The sequence below is a fragment of the Cryptomeria japonica genome, chromosome 3, assembly GCF_030272615.1.
Source record: "Cryptomeria japonica chromosome 3, Sugi_1.0, whole genome shotgun sequence".
In the NCBI taxonomy this organism is placed as follows: domain Eukaryota; kingdom Viridiplantae; phylum Streptophyta; class Pinopsida; order Cupressales; family Cupressaceae; genus Cryptomeria; species Cryptomeria japonica.
In genome coordinates this window covers 794,407,977-794,429,350 of record NC_081407.1, presented here as the reverse complement: position 1 = coordinate 794,429,350, position 21,374 = coordinate 794,407,977, and the positions used below count along the sequence as shown (strand labels likewise).

Here is a 21,374-nt window from a genome sequence, read left to right as displayed (position 1 = left end):
GACCATTGTGAAACAACTACAAACCATAATCAAAGGGATAAACACAACAGGCAGAAACATCAAAAACATGCAATAACGTATATTAGAAAGAACATCAATTGTTTGTACAATTAGGCAAATACAATGCAGGGAAAGCAAAATATCAAAATAAAAAGAAGAAACGTGAGAAAAGCAAGTGTATTGCTCATTGACCTGATATATATCTTTTGCACATCATGTTAATATCTGAGTGATATTCAACTGATTAATTCAAAAAGATTAAAATATTCCTGCAGGGTTATAATCATCAACCAATATTGGATTACTCATCAATAAAAACAGTTTGCCAGTCTAAATAAGTAAGTTTATCCAATGGTACTATATTGTCGAGTAGAGAAGAACGCCAGTATCCTTGTCCCTTGCACATTAGCTCGTTGGGTGAGTCGAGCCCTATAATTGGTATAATAACAGAGAGCAATCTGGACGGTCATATTTTCAAATAATTTCTTTATCTACTATTTTCCCGTGTTAAGAAAATATCAGCTGCATCATCATTTTTTACTTGTATAAAATCAGTGAAAGAGAAATCATTGTGTCTATATCATTGTGTCTATATCATTGTCTACAACACCTGTCCATCCAACCATTGTGAAGACTTGTTTTAACATATAGAAATCTACCAAAATCATCTTACAACCCCCCATCCTTCTCATTTTCATACAACTAGTTGGAATACTAAGACCTTTGCTAATATTTGGAATCTTGTGAAATTGTAGCCTAACCCCATTTTTAGCTTCCTTCCATCCACACTCCATAAACTGTCCACTCTATCATCACCATGGTATTTATACAGTTTAAATTTTAATCAATTTATGTGATGAGCTTCAAAGGTCTAATTTTTATCTCTAGCAAAAAATTCTATTGCATTAACCCAAACCATTGGAAACACATATAGACTGTATTAACAATGTCACAAATGACTCTTTAATTTTCTCCTTTCTCAATCACATTTTTGCCCTAAATTTTTCTGTAACTTAATTTCCTCATTAGTCCTCCTTGCTGCAAGTCAAACAATTTTGACTGTAGAACACTGGTATCACACTTATCCATGTCCTTACCCTGCCTCACAATCTAAACAATGAGTTGCTTCAACCTAAAAAATATCTGGGTACCAAAAAATTTCAACAAAAATTAAAAATATAAATCCATGGGAATTCCCGATGCATTTACATAGATCCAAAAAAGTATGAAATGGAAAGACGATTTAACATGGCGAACAAAAATATAACATAACTCTCAAAAATGCTTACTAAATGTCATGTCTCCTTTCCAAACATAATACTTACTATTTATAGTAAGCCCGGTTATCCAGAAATAGTAAATCAAGACCTTACAGATAAACTGGGAAATGTTGTCCTTCATGGTTAAATGATTAAATTAGATATTTTGTTAAATCAATAAATGACATTTGAAATGTTTTGGAGGCAAAAGATGGTGTGGGAAAATGTAAAGTACATTTTTGGAATGTTAAGTGGCATTTGGAAACTTTTGACAACATGGGCAAATTGCAGGTTATAACCCGGAGAGTTAGGAGGTGGAAGACAAGTGGAGGAGGAGTTTCATTCTTGGAATTGCAATGAATCTTCCCTCTTGGCCATGGGTTTTGAATATGCTTGTTATTTAGAGGGTTTTGGTACCATTTTCTCATTCATTCTCTTAATATTTTGCTAATTGTTTTGCTGTTCTTCAAAGGCTGTCAAACCTGTGGAGAAGGACGCTCAAGAACGGGATGTTTGAGGGTTTCTATGTGGATTAAGGATGGGAGTCAGAGGTCAATCGTAGTGGAATCTCACTCAGAGGTTACCATTGTGCTGAAGGTTCAGATTTCACAGTTTTCCTCTATGCATTTTGGTGTGGGTTCGTTAGTAGTTTGTGTTATTTGTATTTCCGAGTTAAATTAAACCACTGGCAGCCTTAAGACCATGGTTTTGCTGTTGCTGGACTAATTTCATGTATTTTTCTGATAAAAACAATTGTGAGAAGTTTGAATAGTTTTTTTGGGAGTTGTCACTGTTTCTTTGGGTGTTTGAGCTCTAGTTATCATACAATAAACTAGAGCATCAATTCTAAAAGCCAAAAGACCATAAATGGCAAGGAAACTTCTGTAATTAAGAATATCAAATTTGAGGTTTTTTTAAAAAGGATAAACAAACATGGAACTCCTAAAGCTATAGTCTATAATTATCCACAGAATGAATTATGCCACTAGTTCCAAAATAAATAACTAAATCCAACTATAAGTTTTGCATAAATATGCCCAAAATAGAAATCGCTGATTTGCCAAATAGTAAATTTCTCACTCTTCCATACAAAATTTTATCATAAAAAGTTTTGTTTTATCATCTCAAGACAACACGGCTCCAACCCACTCCTTACAGACATTCTTTATAGAGGTACACATAATTTTCATGAGAATGCTGATGCTACCCACCTCATACAAGACCCAATCAAAAGTTCAATTGTAATTTGTCTAGCTGTTGCATGTGCTGCAACTTGATGAAAGCACTCAAGATAGAAACCTACAATCCCAATGAAAATATTAACACGTATTCAAGAAAATTGACCACAGAAAGGAAAAAGATTTTGTGTATTCAATTAAACAACGGGAATATTAAAAAAATACTATTTTGAAGCAATTTCCTTACCCAACAAGATTGGAAGAGGTCTGTTGGCAAGAAGAATGGATCCATAGTTACACAAGGCATGGTTGCAAGGGCACTTGTGGTCAGAGGCCTAAAGGAATTCAGCATTAGATATATCTTCAAAAGCATGTATGTGGACTTCCTTCCGAAGATTGTCATTGTCCATCATTTAAACCCTAATGAGAGGTCATTTCTCTAGCTGATATGATTGCTTCTGTTGAAAAACCCATTCTCAGAAACCTACAATCCCAATTAAAATACTGTTGAATATTCACAAAAATCAGTCACAAAAAGGGAGGATAAAGCTCATACTGTTGTTGAAATTTCTTTACCATACAACACATGCAAAGAACTGCAAGATTCAGACAAAATGGATGAATCGAAGGCTACATAATGCATGATGTTATGCAGGTGTATAAGAATCTGAAATTTAGAACTCAGGAATTCAACAAGATACATTTTCAAATATATGTAAGTAAACGAAAAAATATAACCCCCAAAAATATTCACATTATTAATTATTATTGTATTGTTTATCAACATTGATGATTATTATTATGATATTTAATTACTGGTTTATTCTAAACAGACTTTAATTATTTGGAATCAAATCATAGTTTATTGTATCAAATGTAATCGGTATGACTTATCACGTGAAAAAACTTAAAGGCCTTCAATTACACAGATTTATGTATGGATGTATTTTCAGTTATGTTTTTGATGTAATGCATCCTGATGTGATTTTTATCATAATGAGGTGCTAACCATTGTTACAAGACTTGCCAAGTAATCAGTGAATCTCCCCATTTCAAGTCCAAGAAGGCCAAAATGAGTGCTGCCAATTTGTTTTGCCAGAGTCAGTGAGGTTAGCCAAGTGTGGCAAAGTATGGGCCGATTTTTTAACATATTGCCAAGTACATTAAAATTCAGCCAAGCAAATACATGTGCCAAGTCTGATTTTAGTAATACTTGTACTAATCCATTTCTTGTATGTGTGTGACAGGAACACATGGAAGGACAAGAGCAGGAGTATCATGTGGGAAAAGGCATCACAGTGAAGAACAGCGGAAAGAGCAAAACTGAGGAAATGACGATGTTGCATGCACCATATAGGTACCTCACATATGTTTGATGAATGTTGCATGGATGTTTATTTTGGTTTCATATTTAACATGTATATAAGTTGTTTGTGTATACCATAGTTGTTTGGTGTTTTTGCATTTAGAAGGTGGATCATAACATTTATTAAGCTATTTTGAGTAGTGACCCTAGATAACCTTTGTTAAGAACTCGGCACTTTATTAAAGGGGACAAATTTGATTGTCATTATGCAAGGTTCAACAGAACAAAAGAGATAGCAATGATAAAAAGGAATGATATTATGTAGGTTTGATGAGTCTTATTCTAATATGTTGACTGACCATACATAGTCAACGGCATTTGAGTGGTGTTTATGTGGATGAATATGATGAAATATAAAGTTTATCAAAAGCTCATGATTAGGGCATCACTACACTCTACTTCAGTTATTTGAAGTTTACGCTTCAGTCCTGTTGTGACCATTTCACACATCACCCCACCAGAATGGGGACCCCCTCTTTTTCTTAGGGTTTTGCTTTCCCTTAGTTAGTTTTTCTCTCTGCTTGCTTGGGTTCGTAGTGAGTGAGTGGTTGCCTGGGCTGGCTAGTTTAGGGTTAATCTCTGAGGGCCCGCTTTAGGGTTTCTTTCAAGCTGAGTCTGGCCTAGTTTTGGGAGGGTCATTAGTCGTTTGCCTGGAACCTTAAATGAAGTATTCCTTTCAGGAGAATCAGGATGGTGAGATTGAAGAGCAAGGTGGATAGGTCTAAGGTCAGGGTAGGTCCAGTTTGATGGTTTTCTTGTTAGAGTCCTGTTTGCTTCCAGGTCTGAGTCGATTGAGCAAAGTCAGTGATCAGATGGAGATCGGAGTGGTTATTTCAGAAACTAATGAGCGAATGCACCTAATGATGATTGAGAGAGTTTTGCAGGAAGGAAATGAAACGAACCAAGGTGAAGAACTAGTCAAGAGAATGAAATTCGCTCCTGACCCCTCCAAAGGGTCTAGAGCGAAATTCTTGAAAGCTCTCATCTGTACTTGGCAAAAGGCAGGATCTTGATGGGGATGAGTGAAGAAAGGTTTGTGTTCACTTCTTCAAGAGGATTAGAGTTCAAAAGGTCAAGAATCAAGCTAAAATCTTGATTTTCGCTCCTGACCCTTCCAAAGGTTCCAGAGCGAAAATCCTTCTAGACCACCTTTTCTTCTCAGTTTTGGCTAAGTGTTGCTTTCTAGGGCATGTTTGAGGGTGAATTGATTTGATCTTGCCTTGAGATGGAGTTGGTGGATTTTTGAAGGACAAGATTTCGACCTAAAGGAGAATTTCGCTCCTGACCCTTCCAAAGGGTCCAGAGCGAAATTCATCATAAACCTTGTTTCTTGACTTGAATGGATTAGAAACCTTGCTCCTAATGTGGATGATGATCTAATTTTGCCTTGTGAAGTGGTTTGAAGCTTGAAAAATGAGTAATTTAGCCAGGAATGAGATTTTCGCTCCTGACCCTTCCAAAGGGTCTAGAGCAAAAATCTTCCTAAAGCTCATTTCATCTTAAGTTTGGCTAAATTTTGATTTGCAGGGTATCTTGGAAGGAAGCTTGGACATTCTTATTGCCTTTGAAAGGTTTGAAAGTGTTGAAAATGAAGGATTTTGGACCAAAAAAGGGAAATTTCGCTCTTGACCCTTCCAAAGGGTCCAGAGCGAAATTCCTAAAAGCTCTTACTTTTGCAATAAAGGAAGTCAAGTTTTTGATTTATTATGGCATGGATGGAAGAAGAATAACTTGTTTTTGCCTCTTGAGGTCGTTTTGAAAAGGAGAAATGAAGGATTTAGCCCAAGAAGGGATTTTCACTCCTGACCCTTCCAAATGGTCCAGAGCGAAAATCTCTCTAAGAGACATTTCTTGCCTTATTTGGCCAAAACTTGATGTCCAAGGCAATGATGAGATGAAGTATGAACATGATCTAGCCTTTGGGGATGATTAGAAGTTGAGAAAATGAAGGATTCTAGCCAGGAAAGAAAATTTCGCTCCTGACCCTTCCAAAGGGTCCAAGGCGAAATTCCTTATAAGCCTACCTTTTGACCTTTCTTGGACATGAAACCTTATTCCTAGGGTAATGAAGGACAAAATCCTACCTTGCAAAGAAGTTTCAAGTTTAGAAAATGATGATTTTGGGTCAAAATGAAAATTTTGCTCCTGACCCTTCCAAAGGGTCCAGAGGGAATTTTCTCAAAACTTCTTTTTGCTATCAATTTTTTGCTAGGTCAAGTGTGGGATAAGGCAAAATCAAGAGGAAGTTGCCCTTAAGAGTGACTTTAAGTTGCTAGAGACCATGAAAGGTGAAGGAATTGAGCCTAGAGGTGATTTTCGCTCCTGACCCTTCCAAAGGGTCCAGAGCGAAAATCCTTGAAAACATTTTTTTTCCAAATTTTGAGCAAGGCCAAGCTTGGACAAGGGTGTGAGAAGGCATTTGGATTGCCTTAGAGTAGATTTTGGTTGCCAAGAATGCAAATATGAAAGCCTAATGAAAATTTCGCTCCTGACCCTTCCAAAGGGTCTAGAGCGAAATTTCTAAAATTCCCCTTTCTCCTTGCAATTCAAGACAAGATTTTGGTTTTTATACCCTGGAAAGGAGAAAGACAAGATGTTCTATGCCTTGGAGGTGATTTGAAGTTGAAAGGATGGCAAGATAGCCCTAAAACAAGATTTTCGCTCCTGACCCTTCCAAAGGGTCGAGAGCGAAAATCCTAAAACTTAACTATTCCTTTCAAATTTATGCCAAGACAAGACTAGATTAAGGTAAGAAATGCCCTTGAGACTACCTTTCAGTTGATGTTTGTTTCCAAGACTGATGATTTTAGGCCAAAGGAGGAAACTCGCTCCTGACCCTTCCAAAGGGTCCAGGGCGAAAATCCTAAAATCTCCTATTTTGCCTTGCAAAACCAAATCAAACTTGGATTGGGTGAAAGAAGAAAACTATTTCCTAGCCTTGTGAGGTGGATTGAAGTGGGAATGATGTAAAATGAGCTCCAAAAAGAGAAAATCGCTCCTGACCCTTCCAAAGGGTCCAGAGCGAAAAACACTAAAGTCACCTTTTCCTTCAAGGTTTGAGTAAAACTAGGCCTGGATTGCAGTGAAAGAAGCCATTTGGAATGCCTTGGAAAGATTTGGATCTCCAAAAAATGTGAATTTTGAGCTCAAGAGAGAATTTCGCCCCTGACCCTTCCAAAGGGTCCAGAGCGAAATTTTGGATAGGTCCTGTCCCTGGCTAGGTTACTAAGCAAAATTGACCTTTTTCGCCTTGTGAAGATCAAACCAATGCTAGTAGGTTGGGAAGTGGGTTCAAACTGAGCGAATGTTGATGAATTGAAGTGAAGGAGATTGGAAAATTGCCCTAAGAGATGAATTTCGCTCCTGACCCTTCCAAAGGGTCCAGAGCGAAAATTCCTAAAAAGCAGTGTTTCCTTCAAAATCCTGTTGAGCTAACTTATTGGTTGAGATGAATAGACCCTGGAGATTGCCTTGGAGGAAGTTAATGATCAAGCAAAGATGAATTTTGACCTAAAAAAAAAGAAAATCGCTCCTGACCCTTCCAAAGGGTCCAGAGTGAATTTTCTCAAAACCTATCTTTTCCCTCAAATTTATGCCAAGTCTAGTGTGGGTCAAGATTAGAGATGCCTCTAGACATGTCCTTGAATGGTCAACAATTATCAAGTTTGAAGGAACTGAGCCAAATGATGAAAATCACTCCTGACCCTTCCAAAGGGTCCAGAGCGAAATACCTATTTTCACCCAATTTACTCATGTGAAGAGCTAAAAATTGAAATCCAAGACTTTGTTAGGCCAAAACAAGCGTAAGCTCGCCTTCCGAAAGATTTAGAGGTGAAGAAAGTATGGTATTCATGGCCTAGTCAGGAAAATCGCTCCTGACCCTTCCAAAGGGTCCAGGGCGAAATCCTCAAAAACACCTATTTTTCATCTTAGTTAGATTGAATCAAGGGTAAGTTGCAAAATTGTGAAGACAAGGACATGGGAGATTGCAAATTTAGGTTGAAAAGATTTTGATTCATGAAGTGAACAAGCCTAGAAAAGGGGTCCAAACAAGCCTTGAAAGGATTTAGACCTACATCACTTTGGGTATTTTTAATGCCTAAGGAGAATAAAAAATTCATCAAGCCTTAATCAAGTTTTGACATTCCTAAGCTAGCCCATAAATTTTCACTAAAATTAGCCTATTACAAGACATTTGGGAGGCTGAAACAAGTTCGCCATGAATTAAGGCATTCATAATTTAATTAATTAATTTCTAAGCCTTGAAATAGATGAAAAACCCACCCTTAAAGCTTTGAAATTAATTTTAAAAAATAAAAAATTATGATTGAGCGCTCAATACTTATTATTTTCCCTTTATTTGTCAAGTCGGCCATCCTTGAAAGGGGTTTTATTTCATTTTATTTCATATTTGTCAAGTCGGCCTCAAGGAGAATTAAGTTAAGCGCCCTATATAAGGGAGGGGTATTTTGATGAATTTAAATCATTCATTCATTATTCTCATGTGCACTTGAAGAGCAGATCTAGAGGAGCGAATTCTAGCTAAGTTGGAGGAGCGAATTTCTTGCTAGTTGGAGGTTAATTTCCAGAATTTGCCAAGTATTTGAAGGCTAGTAGAAAGCGAAATTCTTTTGAAGGCTGATTGAAGTAATTCATCCAAAGGAAGACCAGAAATTCAGATCAAACATCCTTGCCCAGCAAATTCATCATCTTCTTTCTTTCATTTTTCAAGGTTGATAGCTAAAATCCAAGGAAGAGGTATGAAGAATCAGATTTTTGAAGTTTTTTATTCAAGATTTAGTTTGATTTTTCCATAGTAATCATTTTGAAAATCTAAGTCTTGTACAATCTGATTTTTAATTTAATTTGAAAATCCATAATTCTTAGATTTATCATTATTTTCAAATTAATATTTAGTTATTTCCTTGAAAGGTCTCAAATCTCCTATAATGAAGATATTATGCTCAAATCCTAACTTTAAGCTTTTGTGTAGGTGTCAAATGACGACCCCCAAGGCCGGAGGATCCATTACTCAACAGGCTCTCATCAAGGAGGATCAGAGGAATGACGAATTGGAGACTAGGATCGTGTCCAAGTGGAGCAATATCGGAAACACCAACCTAGGAAACTTCAATGTGAAGAAGTTTCGGGAAGCGCCCTACATCGGCAAGCCGTCACCTATTGCAAAGACGATAATTGAGGGTGGCATCATCAAAGCTACAGGTTTTCCTCCCACAGTCAAGTGTCATGAGTTGATGATTGAGTGTGCCCGGCACTATGATTCACACTCAAGGACGATCGTGGCCGAGGATGGAACTATCTTAGCCTATCTTTCGGAGGAAGCTATAAGTGAAATTTTTCATCTCTCGGAACATAGAGACATGGTTTACAAAAGTCTAGAAGGAGCTAGGTTGATCTATGAGGATGATCCTGATTCTTGCCTGAACTTCATCAACAAGAATCGGCTACTCAAGAGCAGACCTCGCCTAAACAAGATTCCCAATACACCGCACAGAATTGACTTCCAAGAAGAATTCAAGGATTTGATAACCTTGCTCAATCGGGTCACGGGTGCCTCTCGAGCTTTCTTCTTTGACAAATAGATGTTCTTCTTCATACAACTGATCGTCCAAGGAAAGGGAATGCTCAATTGGGCTAGAATCATTAGCAACAGCCTAGACGTGCAGTTGAGAAGACTAAGGCCTACCAAGTCATTCCACATGAGTTCATATGTTGTATATGCCTTGATCAGAGGTTTTGAGTATGTAGGACTACCTCACAGAGGAGTTGTTGGAAGAGGACCCGGAGAAATAAGAGTTTGTGATTCTTATGTTCAACTACATCATCCGCCCAGAAGTGACTACAAGCTAGTCAATGACACCTTCACAATGAATATTACTAGGATATTGCAAGGTGGGATTCACAATCAACTGTCTCTGGACGCACAAGAGCTCGTGAAGAAGCATGGTGCATGCTTCATTCAATTTCCAAAATTCACATACATCAGAGTTCATGGGTGTCCTTCACCTCCCTACATGTTGCCAAGATATCCTACTGACAGGATAGTACTACTTGAGGTGACTAGGCAGTTGGCAGCTTATGCGAAGGCATCCAGACATAAGCATGGAAATGGAATTCCCGTGCCCAACATACTAGGGAACTCAGTTGAAGTGTGTCCTAATACTCAAGCCGCGGAAGATGCAGAGAAGGAATTATCTCTATACTCATTCACATCCTTTGCCTCGAGAGAGAATTTTGATCCTCATGGCCATATAGAAGAAACAGTTGGGAAGAAGTACAGGCATGAGTATCAGGTGGAGGACTTTTGGATGAATGTCCAAGATGATGTCGAGGTAAAAAGAAAGATGCATTCCAGGTTACCCTTGGATCTCATCAGGAAATGCAAAATTTATGGAGTAGCCGATCAAGCCCAGGACAATGGTAGATACCTCCAGTCATCCTATGAGAAGGAAGATAAAGAAGTGAAGATAGATTGGAATGAGCCCAAGATTTTAGACCTGAGAGCTTTGATGGCTCCCGTTTTATCTTGCACTCGCAGATGGGTGGATGTACAGCATCAAAAGTTGAAGGAGCAGAATGTATCTATGACATTCACCTTGGAAGCAAGGCCAGAAGAAGGAGAGGCAAGTGTGAGTGAGAATACTTCTCATTCCAAAGGCTCAAAGAGGAAAGAAGGACCTGAGAAGATAAAACCTTCCAAGAAGAAGCAAAAAATAAATCCTGATCGCCCACCAAGCACATCCTCTAGGCATGAAAAGGAAGCAAGTCAAGGAGAAGATCAAAGGCAGATAGTATATGAAATTGATGAGTCTATGGAATCCATGGTACAAAATGATAAACAAGGCAAAGGACAGACACCTCAGCATTCATCAAGTCAATCTCCCCAAGTTGGTGCTAATGAGCAACATGAAGAAAAGAATGATGATGAAGCAACATCTCCTTTCCAGGAAGATAGACCTCTACCTAAAGAAATACAAGTGAGGGAAACAAGATCTGCCATTACGGATTGGCTGAAAGAGAGGCTGACAAAGGTAGTTGTGGTTGAAGAGGAAGAAGATGTATTTGACTTGGAAAGCCTTATAGGAAATTCTCATGAAGTAATAAAGAAGAAGAAGGCCACAAAGATGTCAAAGGTAATTAGAGATGAGACAGGATCCAAAAAAGTGCAGATAGCTAAACCAGTGGTGGACAAATATGAGGATGAGATTCTAGCAGAAGAATATGATCTAGAAACATTTGATCTTGGTCCACTTACCACCGAGCAGGCTATGGAAGAAGCAACCGATTCACTGAAAACACTCAAAGACAAACTCAAAGAGGAAGTGGAAAAGAATAAGAAGCTTGAAAAGGAGGTCAAAGCTTGGAGGAATTATTTTAGCCATCTTAACCAGCCTTTGAGATGACAGGATCCAGCAATATCTCCTTTACATGCACTTCCTCTTGAATCAATAAGTGAGGCAGAAAGGGCGAAGAACCTAGTTCAACTCATGAGTTCTTGGATTGATGAATCTCACAAGGTAGTCGTTGAATTCGCAACAAGAATGATGAAGACAGTTCATCGAGCTATCCAGGTCCTTGAGATTATCCGTAATCTAATGATAACTATGGCTGCATTCACTCACACTAGAAATGTTATCATCCCAGTCTTACAAGTGATAAGAGAAACACCAAGACGGATTCTGACGCAAGAAAAGATAATGGATGGAGGAACCCATAGCCTCCTACAGTGGTCAGCTCTGCTCTAGATGAAGAAAGTCCTTTTTGAAGACGTCAACACCAGATGCAGCCAAGTTGAAGGCATCATCCATCCAATTCAAGACAAGGTGTTTGAGGTGTTGTGTACCATCCTTGACAGGCGGATCGAGATCGAGACAAATGTGGACATCCAAGAGTTGGAGGACAGAATCAAGGTCATCTTTTGCAAGAAAGAGAACATCATCACAAAAAAGCAACGAGATCAAATGTATACTACTATGTTCCTGATTGAGAAGACCAAAAAACTTGAGCCTAGATGGGAGACGACTCTTCTCACTGCTTTTGATCAAGTCCTTCACTTGGAAGAGCGAATGAAGAATCTTCCTGAGATTCGCATTGCTGAGATTGAGGGAATTGTGTCCAGATTCATTGAATATGCTAAAAAAGAGCATAGGAAAGGGAACAAAGTTCTAGATGAAAAGTTGTTATAGGATGATGTGGCAACTTAATTCCTATTGGTCTATGTCTCCTCGGTATTTGTGCCAATTTTGTATTGTCTATGGATTAATAATGTTTATCTAAATGGGGACTTTTTTGTAACAAACCCTAATTAGGGTTTAGGTGTCAAAATCTCAGCCATTGATCTTCTTTTGATCCGGGCCATTCATTGTATTTGAGGATGCTATATAAGCCCTCGCTCATTTCATTTTGAAAGAGTTACAGACAGAAAGAAAAAGTTGGAAAGTTGGAAAGAAATAAGTTTAATTTTGTTAGTAGCAAATTTGAGTAGTGAAGAGAGAAAGTTGAACAGTTGTTGTTTATTTGGCTATGAGATCAATGAAATATTGAAGTTATGGTGTTTTGTTGCAATCCTTGTGGTTATCTTCATGGTTGTTTATCTTCTTGAATCACTCTTAGTAGAAATATCATTTAGATTTTAAGTTTGAAAGACGAATGTTGTGCCTGATCTTTGATAAGACTCACATTCCAAACTACTAGCTTCTGATTGATTGTAAGAACGCCTTGTGTGGTCAACTAGAAACATTGAAATTGATTAAGAGTTCAATTATCATTGGAAGTATTGGTACGTATCTCCCTGATAGTATCTATCTCCTTGGTAATTTGAAAATCATGAATACCCTTAGAAGATCGCACCAATTCCAGTGGAGTTGTAATCCTTTGGCGATACTGAAATTGGTAGAATCTTATCAAGACCAGCCTTCATCAAGTCATTCTTAGGATTAGTTTAAGTATCTTTTCCTTGAAACCCTTATCTTTTGATCTTTTTGAAAATCTGTTGGTATTAGGAAAATCATGTTCCCTCATTTGGAAAGATAGTAACACGGACAAGCTTTCTTTGAAAGTACGTAAGGCCCTGTTGTGACCATTTCACACATCGCCCCATCGCAAATGGGGACCCCCTCTTTTTGCTTGTTTTTCGCTTGTTTTCGCTTTCGTTTTTAGGGTTTTGTTAGTCAGTTAGTTGTCTGGATTTAGGGCTAAGCCTTAGGGTTTTAAATTTTGCCTTTTCAAGCCAAAATCCAGTCATTTTTGAGAGCTTTTGAGCTTCCTTTTCTGGAATGCAAATTTTGAATGCAATGATTTCGCCAAAATGGTCTAATTTTCAATTGGAATGTTCATGCAGAGCTTAAACTTGTCTAAATGATGACCGTCAATGTGAATTTTTGTCTGACTGAATATTTTGACCAAATTTTGACTTTTTTTGAAGTTTGATCCTGAGCATTGGAATTGATTTGTTTTCGCCTCGTGAAGTGTTAAAATGTGAAAAATCTTGTTATTTTGGCCTGTAGGAGCAAAATCGCTCCTGTCCCTCAGTGAAGGACGGGAGCTCATTTTCAGATATCTCATCATTCTTGCAGAGTCCGGACAAATTTTACGTTTGAAGTGATAGAGAACGACAAGATCTTTCATTTGAATATAAATTGAAGATTTTCATGAGCGCAGAAAGGCCTCCAGGAGGAAAATCGCTCCTGTCCCTCAGTGAAGGACCGGAGCTACGATTCAAATTTCGCCTTGTCCTTGCAAGATTTTGAAAACTTAATGATTTGAGGACGTCCGAAGGAAGATACTTTGCCAAATGAATATAATTTGAGATGCAAAAAACGAAGGAAAATGACCTATATTGACTAAATCGCTCCTGTCCCTCTCCAAGGGACCAGGGCGAGGTACCTTGTAGCTCTCGTCCCTCTCCCAGGGACCAGAGCGATTTCCTTCATTTTGCAAAATCCAGACAAGGGTCGAGGCAAGTTTACGTTCAAAAACAAAGGAGAACATGAGATGAGCACATTGAATATAAATTGAAGATTTTTGGGACGTCCATACCACTGTTAAATGCCTAGTTCGCTCCTGTCCCTCAGGAAGGGACTAGAGCGATTTTTGATATAACTGCCTTTTTTGCAAAATTACAAACAATGTCAAGGCATGGGCGGATAGAGTGAAGAAGGACGAATCCGTTGAATATAAACTTAGCGCATGGCAAAGTGAGATGAAAGCCACAAGGGAAGGATCGCTCCTGTCCCTCTCCAAGGGACCAGGGCGATACAAGGGTGATGATGCGTCCCTCCAAAGTTCAAGGTCGTCCCTCCAAGGTTCAAGGCCGGTCCAAGTCAGGACGAAGGATGGCGAGGACATTTCAAGGCATTTCCATCAAGCGCAACGTTGCAAAGGTCATCACATGGAAGGATTTGCACTCTAAAGACCTAGATCGCTCCTGTCCCTCTACAAGGGACCAGAGCGATATCTACATAATGACGTAAATTTCAAAAGGCAAACAAGTTTCAAGTTACCAAGAGGGTCGAAAGGACATCATTCCACGCATTGAAGATAATTGTAAGTTGAAATAAACAAGAACAAGCTCATTATGATGAACTTCGCTCCTGTCCCTCAGGAAGGGACTAGAGCGATATTGATATATTAGATTAATCCATGCAAGATTTACGTAAAGACAAAGATACACAAGGTTACATATGCTCCAGGACATCGTTTGAAGATAGTTTGCAAGAGTTTTAAACGTCCAAACATTGCTAATCGAGTTAAAAGTCTCCCATCGCTCCTGTCCTTTGGACAAGGACCAAGGCGATATCATTAAAAACACTCACGTTCCTTCACGATCAAGGCGAGGCGAGGTTAGGAAGTGCGAAGGACGACATTTGGAGGACATTGCAAAGAGGATCGAAGTTTAAAAGTCACCAAGATCAAGGAGAAATAATGGATCGCTCCTGTCCCTCTCCAAGGGACAAGGGCGATGGTCCCTTTAATGCATCCAAACACATGATAAAAGCGAATGGGAATAAGCGCAAAGGACACAAGCAATGATATTTCGAAGGTCAAAGATATAAGGTGAACGTGAAAACATGGAGATCGCTCCTGTCCCTCTCCAAGGGACAAGGGCGATGTTAGACAAAACACACGATATTCTTTGAAAATCAAGGACGCACAGGGTTTTAAATAACATTCAAAAGATGATGCAAGGAAAGGATCGTACCAAAATGAAGAATTTCAAGCAAAAACATGGAGATCGCTCCTGTCCCTCTCCAAGGGACCAGGGCGATAATGGTCATGGGATGCATTTGCTCGCACAAGAAAAGAAATCCAAGTTCGAAGGACCACCAGATGATCGATTTGGGACGTGGAAATGAAGGAGTCGAACGTTGAAAACGCAAGAATCTAGACCAAAATCATGGATCGCTCCTGTCCCTCTCCAAGGGACCAGAGCGATGAGGTACGTCCCTTTATTTTCCAGTTTTGGCGCCAAATTAAACAATTCGAATTTACTTTAAATGCTAAATCAATTTTAAAAATTGAAAATCCATTTTTTATTGGCATTTAATGTGGCGTTAAACATTTATTAATTATTTTTGCCTTATTTAAAAATCGAAATTTGCAATTTAAAAAACGCAAGGCATTAAATAATTAATTATTTAATTAATAAAAAATCGATTTTAAGCGCTCATATATGGAGGTCGGCCTTGTTATGTCATTGCAAATCATTTAAAAAATGGTTTTATTTTTATTAAGTCGGCCTAAGGGGTAAAGGATGCAAGCGCTATATAAGGGGGGTAGAATTATCATTTTCTACATCATTATTTTACCTTCCTTCATGCGAGTTGACAAGAGGCGAATATAGTGCGAGTTTCATTTATCCAAGGTGGCGAAGACATTCCAAAGGTGGTGCGATTTCAATTGAAGACCAAGGGTGGCGCGCTTAGACATTCCAAAGGTGGTGCGACTTCAAACTAAGGTGGCGCTTAGACATTCCCAAGGTGGTGTGAGGCGTCCGAGGTGTGTTTGAAGAGGTGCGAATTGCATTGAAGATCAAAGGTAGAGCGAATTTGAAGATCCATCCAAGACCACGCCTAAGGCGAATTTGCTAAGGACTTGGTGTTTTATTTGTGCGAATTTGAAGATCGCATTCTCTCCAGAGGTGGCGAAATCAAGTTTGAGGGGATCATATTGAAGATTATCTTCATACCTCAATTTTGCCTAGGCAAATTTTGTTTTTTGCATTCTAGAGTTAGCTCTCTATCGAGGTATGGCGATTTAATTATTATTGTTTTATTCATTCATCGTCATATTTCAAATTTTGAATTGTAAATCTCTTAGCTCAATCGTTGTATTTTAGGAAATGATAACTCTAGGGACTTATCATGAGGTTTCCTAAAATCTATCTCTCTTATTTACGTTATTTATTGCAAAATCTATTTCTTATAATGAAATGTTGTGTAGGTATGGCGACCCCAAAGGCGGGAGCATCCACCAGTCGCTCGGCTCTCATGAAAGAAGATCAGAAGACCGAAGAAGTGGAGACCAAGATCGTGTCCAAGTGGAGCAACATTGGAGATACAAACTTGGGAAACTTTAGCACGAAGAAGTTCCGAGAGGTCCCTTACATCGGCAAGCCATCACCTGTCGCCCGGAGAATAATAGAGAGTGGCATTATCAAGGCGGCCGGTTTTCCTCCAGCTATTCGGTGCCACGAGTCGATGATCGAGTGTGCCCGTCATTACAATCCACAGTCCAGGACAATTGTGTCCAATGAGGGAAACACTTTGGCGTACCTTTCAGAGGAGGCCATAAGTGAAGCCTTCCATCTTCCAGAGCACAGGGACATGATATACAAGAGCATTGAAGGAGCCAGATCAGTGTACGATGATGATCCAGATGCTTGCCTAAGCATAATCAACAAGAACTGACTACTTAAGAGTCGTCCCCGTTTGAGCAAAGTACCGAACACACCACACCGGATTGATTTCCAAGAGGAGTACAGAGATTTGATTACCATGCTCAACAGAGTTACAGGAGCACCTCATGCCTTCTATTTTGAGAAATGGATGTTTTATTTCATCCAGGTGATTGTTCAAGGAAAGGGTACAATACATTGGGCTAGGATAATTAGCCATTGCTTAGACGTACAGTTGAGAAGACTCAGGGCTACTAAGTCCTTCCACATGAGTTCATACGTCATCTATGCCTTAATCAGGAGCGTTGAGTACGCAGGACTACCTCACAGAGGAGTGATTGGAAGAGGACCCGGCGAGGTCAGAGTTTGTGAATCCTATACCTACTTGCATCATCCACCAGGGAAGAACTACAAGTTAATCAATGATACTTTCACGATGAACATCACCAGGACGTTGCAAGGAGGGATTCACAACAGATTATCTCAGGATGCCCAGGAATTAATCAAGAGGTACGGTGCTTGGTTCATTCAGTTTCCCAAGTTCACTTACATTAGAGTGTATGGATGTCCTTTACCTCCATACATGTTGCCGAGGTACCCGACAGATAGAATTGTGTTACTTGAAGTAACAAGGCAGTTGGCAGCATATGTGAAGGCATTCAGACACAGACATCAGAATGGAGTTCAGGTACCTATTATTTTGGGTAATTCAGTTGAGGTATGTCCCAATGTCTCAGCCATGGATGACGCAGAGAGGGAGTTAGCCTTGTATCCTTTTTCATCTTTTGCTTGGAGGAATAGTTTTGATCCTCATGGACATTTAGAGGAGACAGTCGGTAGAAGATTTAGACATGAGTACCAACTTGAAGATTTTATGATGAATCTCCTAGATGATCTTGAAGTGAAACGCAAGATACATTCTAGATTGCCTTTGGATTTCATCAGGAAATGTAAGATTTACAGAGTAGCCGACCAAGCTCAGGACAACGGCAGGCACATCCAATCTTCATATGATAGAGAAAGCAAAACAATAAGTTTGGATTGGAATGAGCCCGAAGCCGTGGATTTAGATGATTTGATGGCACCAGTCTTGTCTTGTACTCGCAGATGGGTAGACGTTCAACATCAGAAGTTGAGAGAACAAGGCATAGCCATGTCTTTTACTTTGGAAGAAAAGCCAGCCGAAGGTGGAGCCAGTGTTAGTGAAGGCAATCCTAATCCTAGGAATTCAGGAGAAGGTAACCTTCGATGTGCCAGTGAGGGCAATCTCCATCCGAGAGGTTCAAAGAGAAAGGAAAGATCAGAAAAGAAAGAGCCTTCCAAGAAAAAGCAAGGTGCTAACAAAGATCAAACACCAGGTACTTCTTCCAGGCCAGAAGATAGAACAGTTCGAGTGGAAGAATCCATGGAATCGATGGTACAGAATGACAGACATGAGGAAGAACAGGCACAGCATGTTTCATCCGATGGATCTCTCCAAGACTATGATTTAGATAATGATAATGAAGTAACATCTCCTCCCAGACAAGAAGAAGTAGTACACAAAGAAATTCAAGTTCAAGAGACAAGATCAAATATCCCAGATTGGTTGAAGGAAAGATTGACTAAGGTGATCGTAATTGAGGACGAGGACAGTGCAATCGATTTAGAGAGCCTTGTTGGACGCTCACATATGACAACAGAGAAGAAGAAGGCTACAAAGATGTCCAAGATGATTCGAGATGAGACTGGATCTAGAAAACTGCAGATAGCTACACCGGCAGCAGACAAATATGAGGGTGAGATCCTAGCAGAAGACTATCATATACAGACTATTGAGTTAGGACCGTCCACAGCAGAGCAGACTTTAGATGATGCCACCGACACATTTGAGGCATTGAAGGATAAGTTTAGAGAAGAAGTAGAAAAGAATAGAAAGCTCGAGAGAGAGGTCGGTGCATGGAGGACATATTTCAGTCACATCAATGAACCTTTGGGACGTCAGGATCCAGTTAGATCACCATTGCAGGCATTGCCCCTTCAATCAATCAATGAGGCAAAAAGATTCAGGAATATGGTTCAGCGTACATGTGGTTGGATGGATAGATCTCACACGGTGGCCATTGAGTTTGTTACAAGGATGTCGAAGATCACCCATCAGGCTATCCAAGTCCTTGAGATAATCCACAGATTGATGGCAACAGTAGCTGCATTTGCCCATACCAAGGACGTTGTCATTCCTGTCTTGAAAGTTATAAGACACACATCCAGAAGAATTTTAGCACAAGAGAGGATCTTGGAAGGTGATTCTCACAGTTTGTTTCAGTGGTCAACCTTACTCCATATAAAGAGTGTTCTCTTTGAGGACATCAGTGTTAGATGTGGTCAAGTTGAGGAGGTGATCAATCCGATCCAGGACAGAGTATTTGAGGTACTTCGTACCATTCTTGGCAGAAGGATCGAGGTCGAGACAGATGTGGATTTACAAGAGTTTGAGGATAGAATCACTATCATCTTTCGCAAGGACGCAGATGTTACAGATGAGCAGTATGATCAAATGTATGCCACCATGCTCCTGATTGATAGAACAAAGGAACTTGAACCTACTTGGGACACAGCTCTTCTAGATGCATTTGATCAGGTTATCCACTTAGAAGAGAGTATCAAGAATCTTCCCGAGATTCCAATCACAGAAATCGAAGGAATCGTGACGAAATTCATTGCATATGCTAAGAAGGAAAATTGGAAAGGGAATAAGATTCTAGATGAAAGGTTGTTACAGATGACATGACATCTTATTTCTCATTGGTTGATACCTCCTAGATTTTTGTGCCAAATTTAATATTTGGCTATGTATTTAATATTGTTCAGTAAAAAGGAGGTCATTTGTAACAAACCCTAATTAGGGTTTAGGTGTCATGATCTTGTCCGTTGATTTGCTTTAGATCTGGACCTTTCATTGTAATTGGGGATGCTATTTATACCCCCATTTTTCATTTCATTTGTAATAGTCAGTTAATAGAGAATAGAGTTAAGAGTGAAATAGAGAGATTAGAATTGTAAGCAATTTTTATTTTGTAGCAAGATTGAGTCTTGAAGAGAGAAGTTCAAGCAATTGTTGTATATGATGACTTGGAAATCAATAAAATATTGAAGTTATGGTGTTTTGTTGCAAGTTTCTTGAGTTATCTTCATGGTTGTTGGATGTACTTGAATCACGCTCAATCAAAGTAGTTTGTTAATTAGAAAGACTAAGTGTGAGATTTGATATTTGGTAGGATTCGCAATCCAAACCACTAGCTTCTTGCTGATTGTAGGAATGCCTTGCGTGGTCGACTGGAAAACACTTTGAGTCCTTAACCTTCAAGCATTTTCGCATCTAGGATATGTACCTTCGTAGTAGTGTCCTTGGTCTTTGATGCATTGAACACCATTATTACCTTAGAAGATCGCACTAATTTCAGTTGAGTTGTTGTCTTATGACGAAATTGAAATTGGTTGAGTCTTGCCAAATCTCATTCATGCTAAGTCGTTCATAGGGTTAGGCTAGATTAGACCTCTTAAACCCTGTCCCTTTTCCATTTTTTTTGAAAGTTCCTTTTAGATTAGTGAAATCTTCGAACCATTGAATCCGTAAGAAGCCTTGAAGGAAACAGCAAATCACATCATACCACTAAAAGCTTGTCCACACGTGGAGACCCCACTAAAAGAACCTTGGAGTCCATCTAACTGATCCTTTTTTGCAGATCTTCAGCAGTTAGAGACTATTTTCTCAAGAGAGGATAAGATGCCTGTCGGTATTTTATTCTGTGTATGATTGTGTACAAAATACACGTCAACAGGCCCCTTGAAGAAACAGCAAACACAACGACCACTGGTGCTTATCCGCAAGTAGAGATCCAACAAAGCAAAACCTTGAAGTCCTTCCGATTGATCCTTTTTGCGATATCTTCAGCATTCGGAGACTTTACTCAAGAGAGGATAAGATACCTCTGGGTATTTTATTCTGTGTTTGGTCGTGTACAAAATACACATCAACAAGTCCCCTGTGAGCATACTATGGTTCAAGGCATCCAAACTTATCACTTTTTATTCAAAATAAATATGTGGCTGTAATTGCAGTCTTTTCAAGGATTTTCATTCAATTCTTATAGGAGTGGATATATTTGGGGATGGCACTGTATTTTATGAGTATGCAAACACAACCCTATTCTCATCAAATGCCACTTTTAGAGAAAGAGTTCTCTCTAGCTGCTCTACAGGATTTGATCCAAACATAGTTGGCAATTGGTGGCAATTGATCCAGAAGAATGTAGAGATTACCTTATTTTAGACACACAGATATAATGTTTACATTCAGCAGAGTACAGCAAAGAAATGGGTTTAATAAGTTTGGGTAAGTCTTAACAAATTTCAGATGCAAATTATCCTTTACTGGATACAAAAAAAATTTCAGGTTTGATATTGAGTTTGTAAAAATCCTTGACTGTGATATCCCCATATTGTCAAATGATAATCATTTATATTTAATATACTAATGCATCAATTATTTTAATATTATATAATCAGATTCATAAACATAATAAACAGATTATTAGTCACATTCATATTAACATTAAATATTCATTAAACATTACATAAAATTAATATTCTTATATACACAGTAATTATAAGGC

The 21,374-nt window shown here is 38.9% G+C and overlaps 1 protein-coding gene across 7 annotated transcripts in view; it reads right to left on the bottom strand.

The window, feature by feature from the left end:
* Positions 1-21,374, bottom strand: part of LOC131075895 (translation factor GUF1 homolog, mitochondrial) — a 112,029-nt gene that overhangs the window by 72,690 nt on the left and 17,965 nt on the right. Inside the window, exons 2-3 of one of the 7 annotated variants that reach the window (XM_058012840.1) lie at positions 2,685-2,941; positions 2,471-2,558 (exon numbers count right to left, since the gene is read on the bottom strand). The exons of 3 other annotated variants lie outside the window; for them this stretch is intronic. Coding sequence is in view for 3 of the 4 variants with exons in the window: in XM_058012839.1 (XP_057868822.1) it covers positions 2,685-2,840 (156 nt within the window). In the remaining variant the exon portion in view is untranslated. The remainder of the gene's footprint in view (positions 1-2,470; positions 2,559-2,684; positions 2,942-21,374) is intronic. 3 more of the 7 variants (XM_058012839.1, XM_058012837.2, XM_058012838.1) reach the window with 3 other exon arrangements.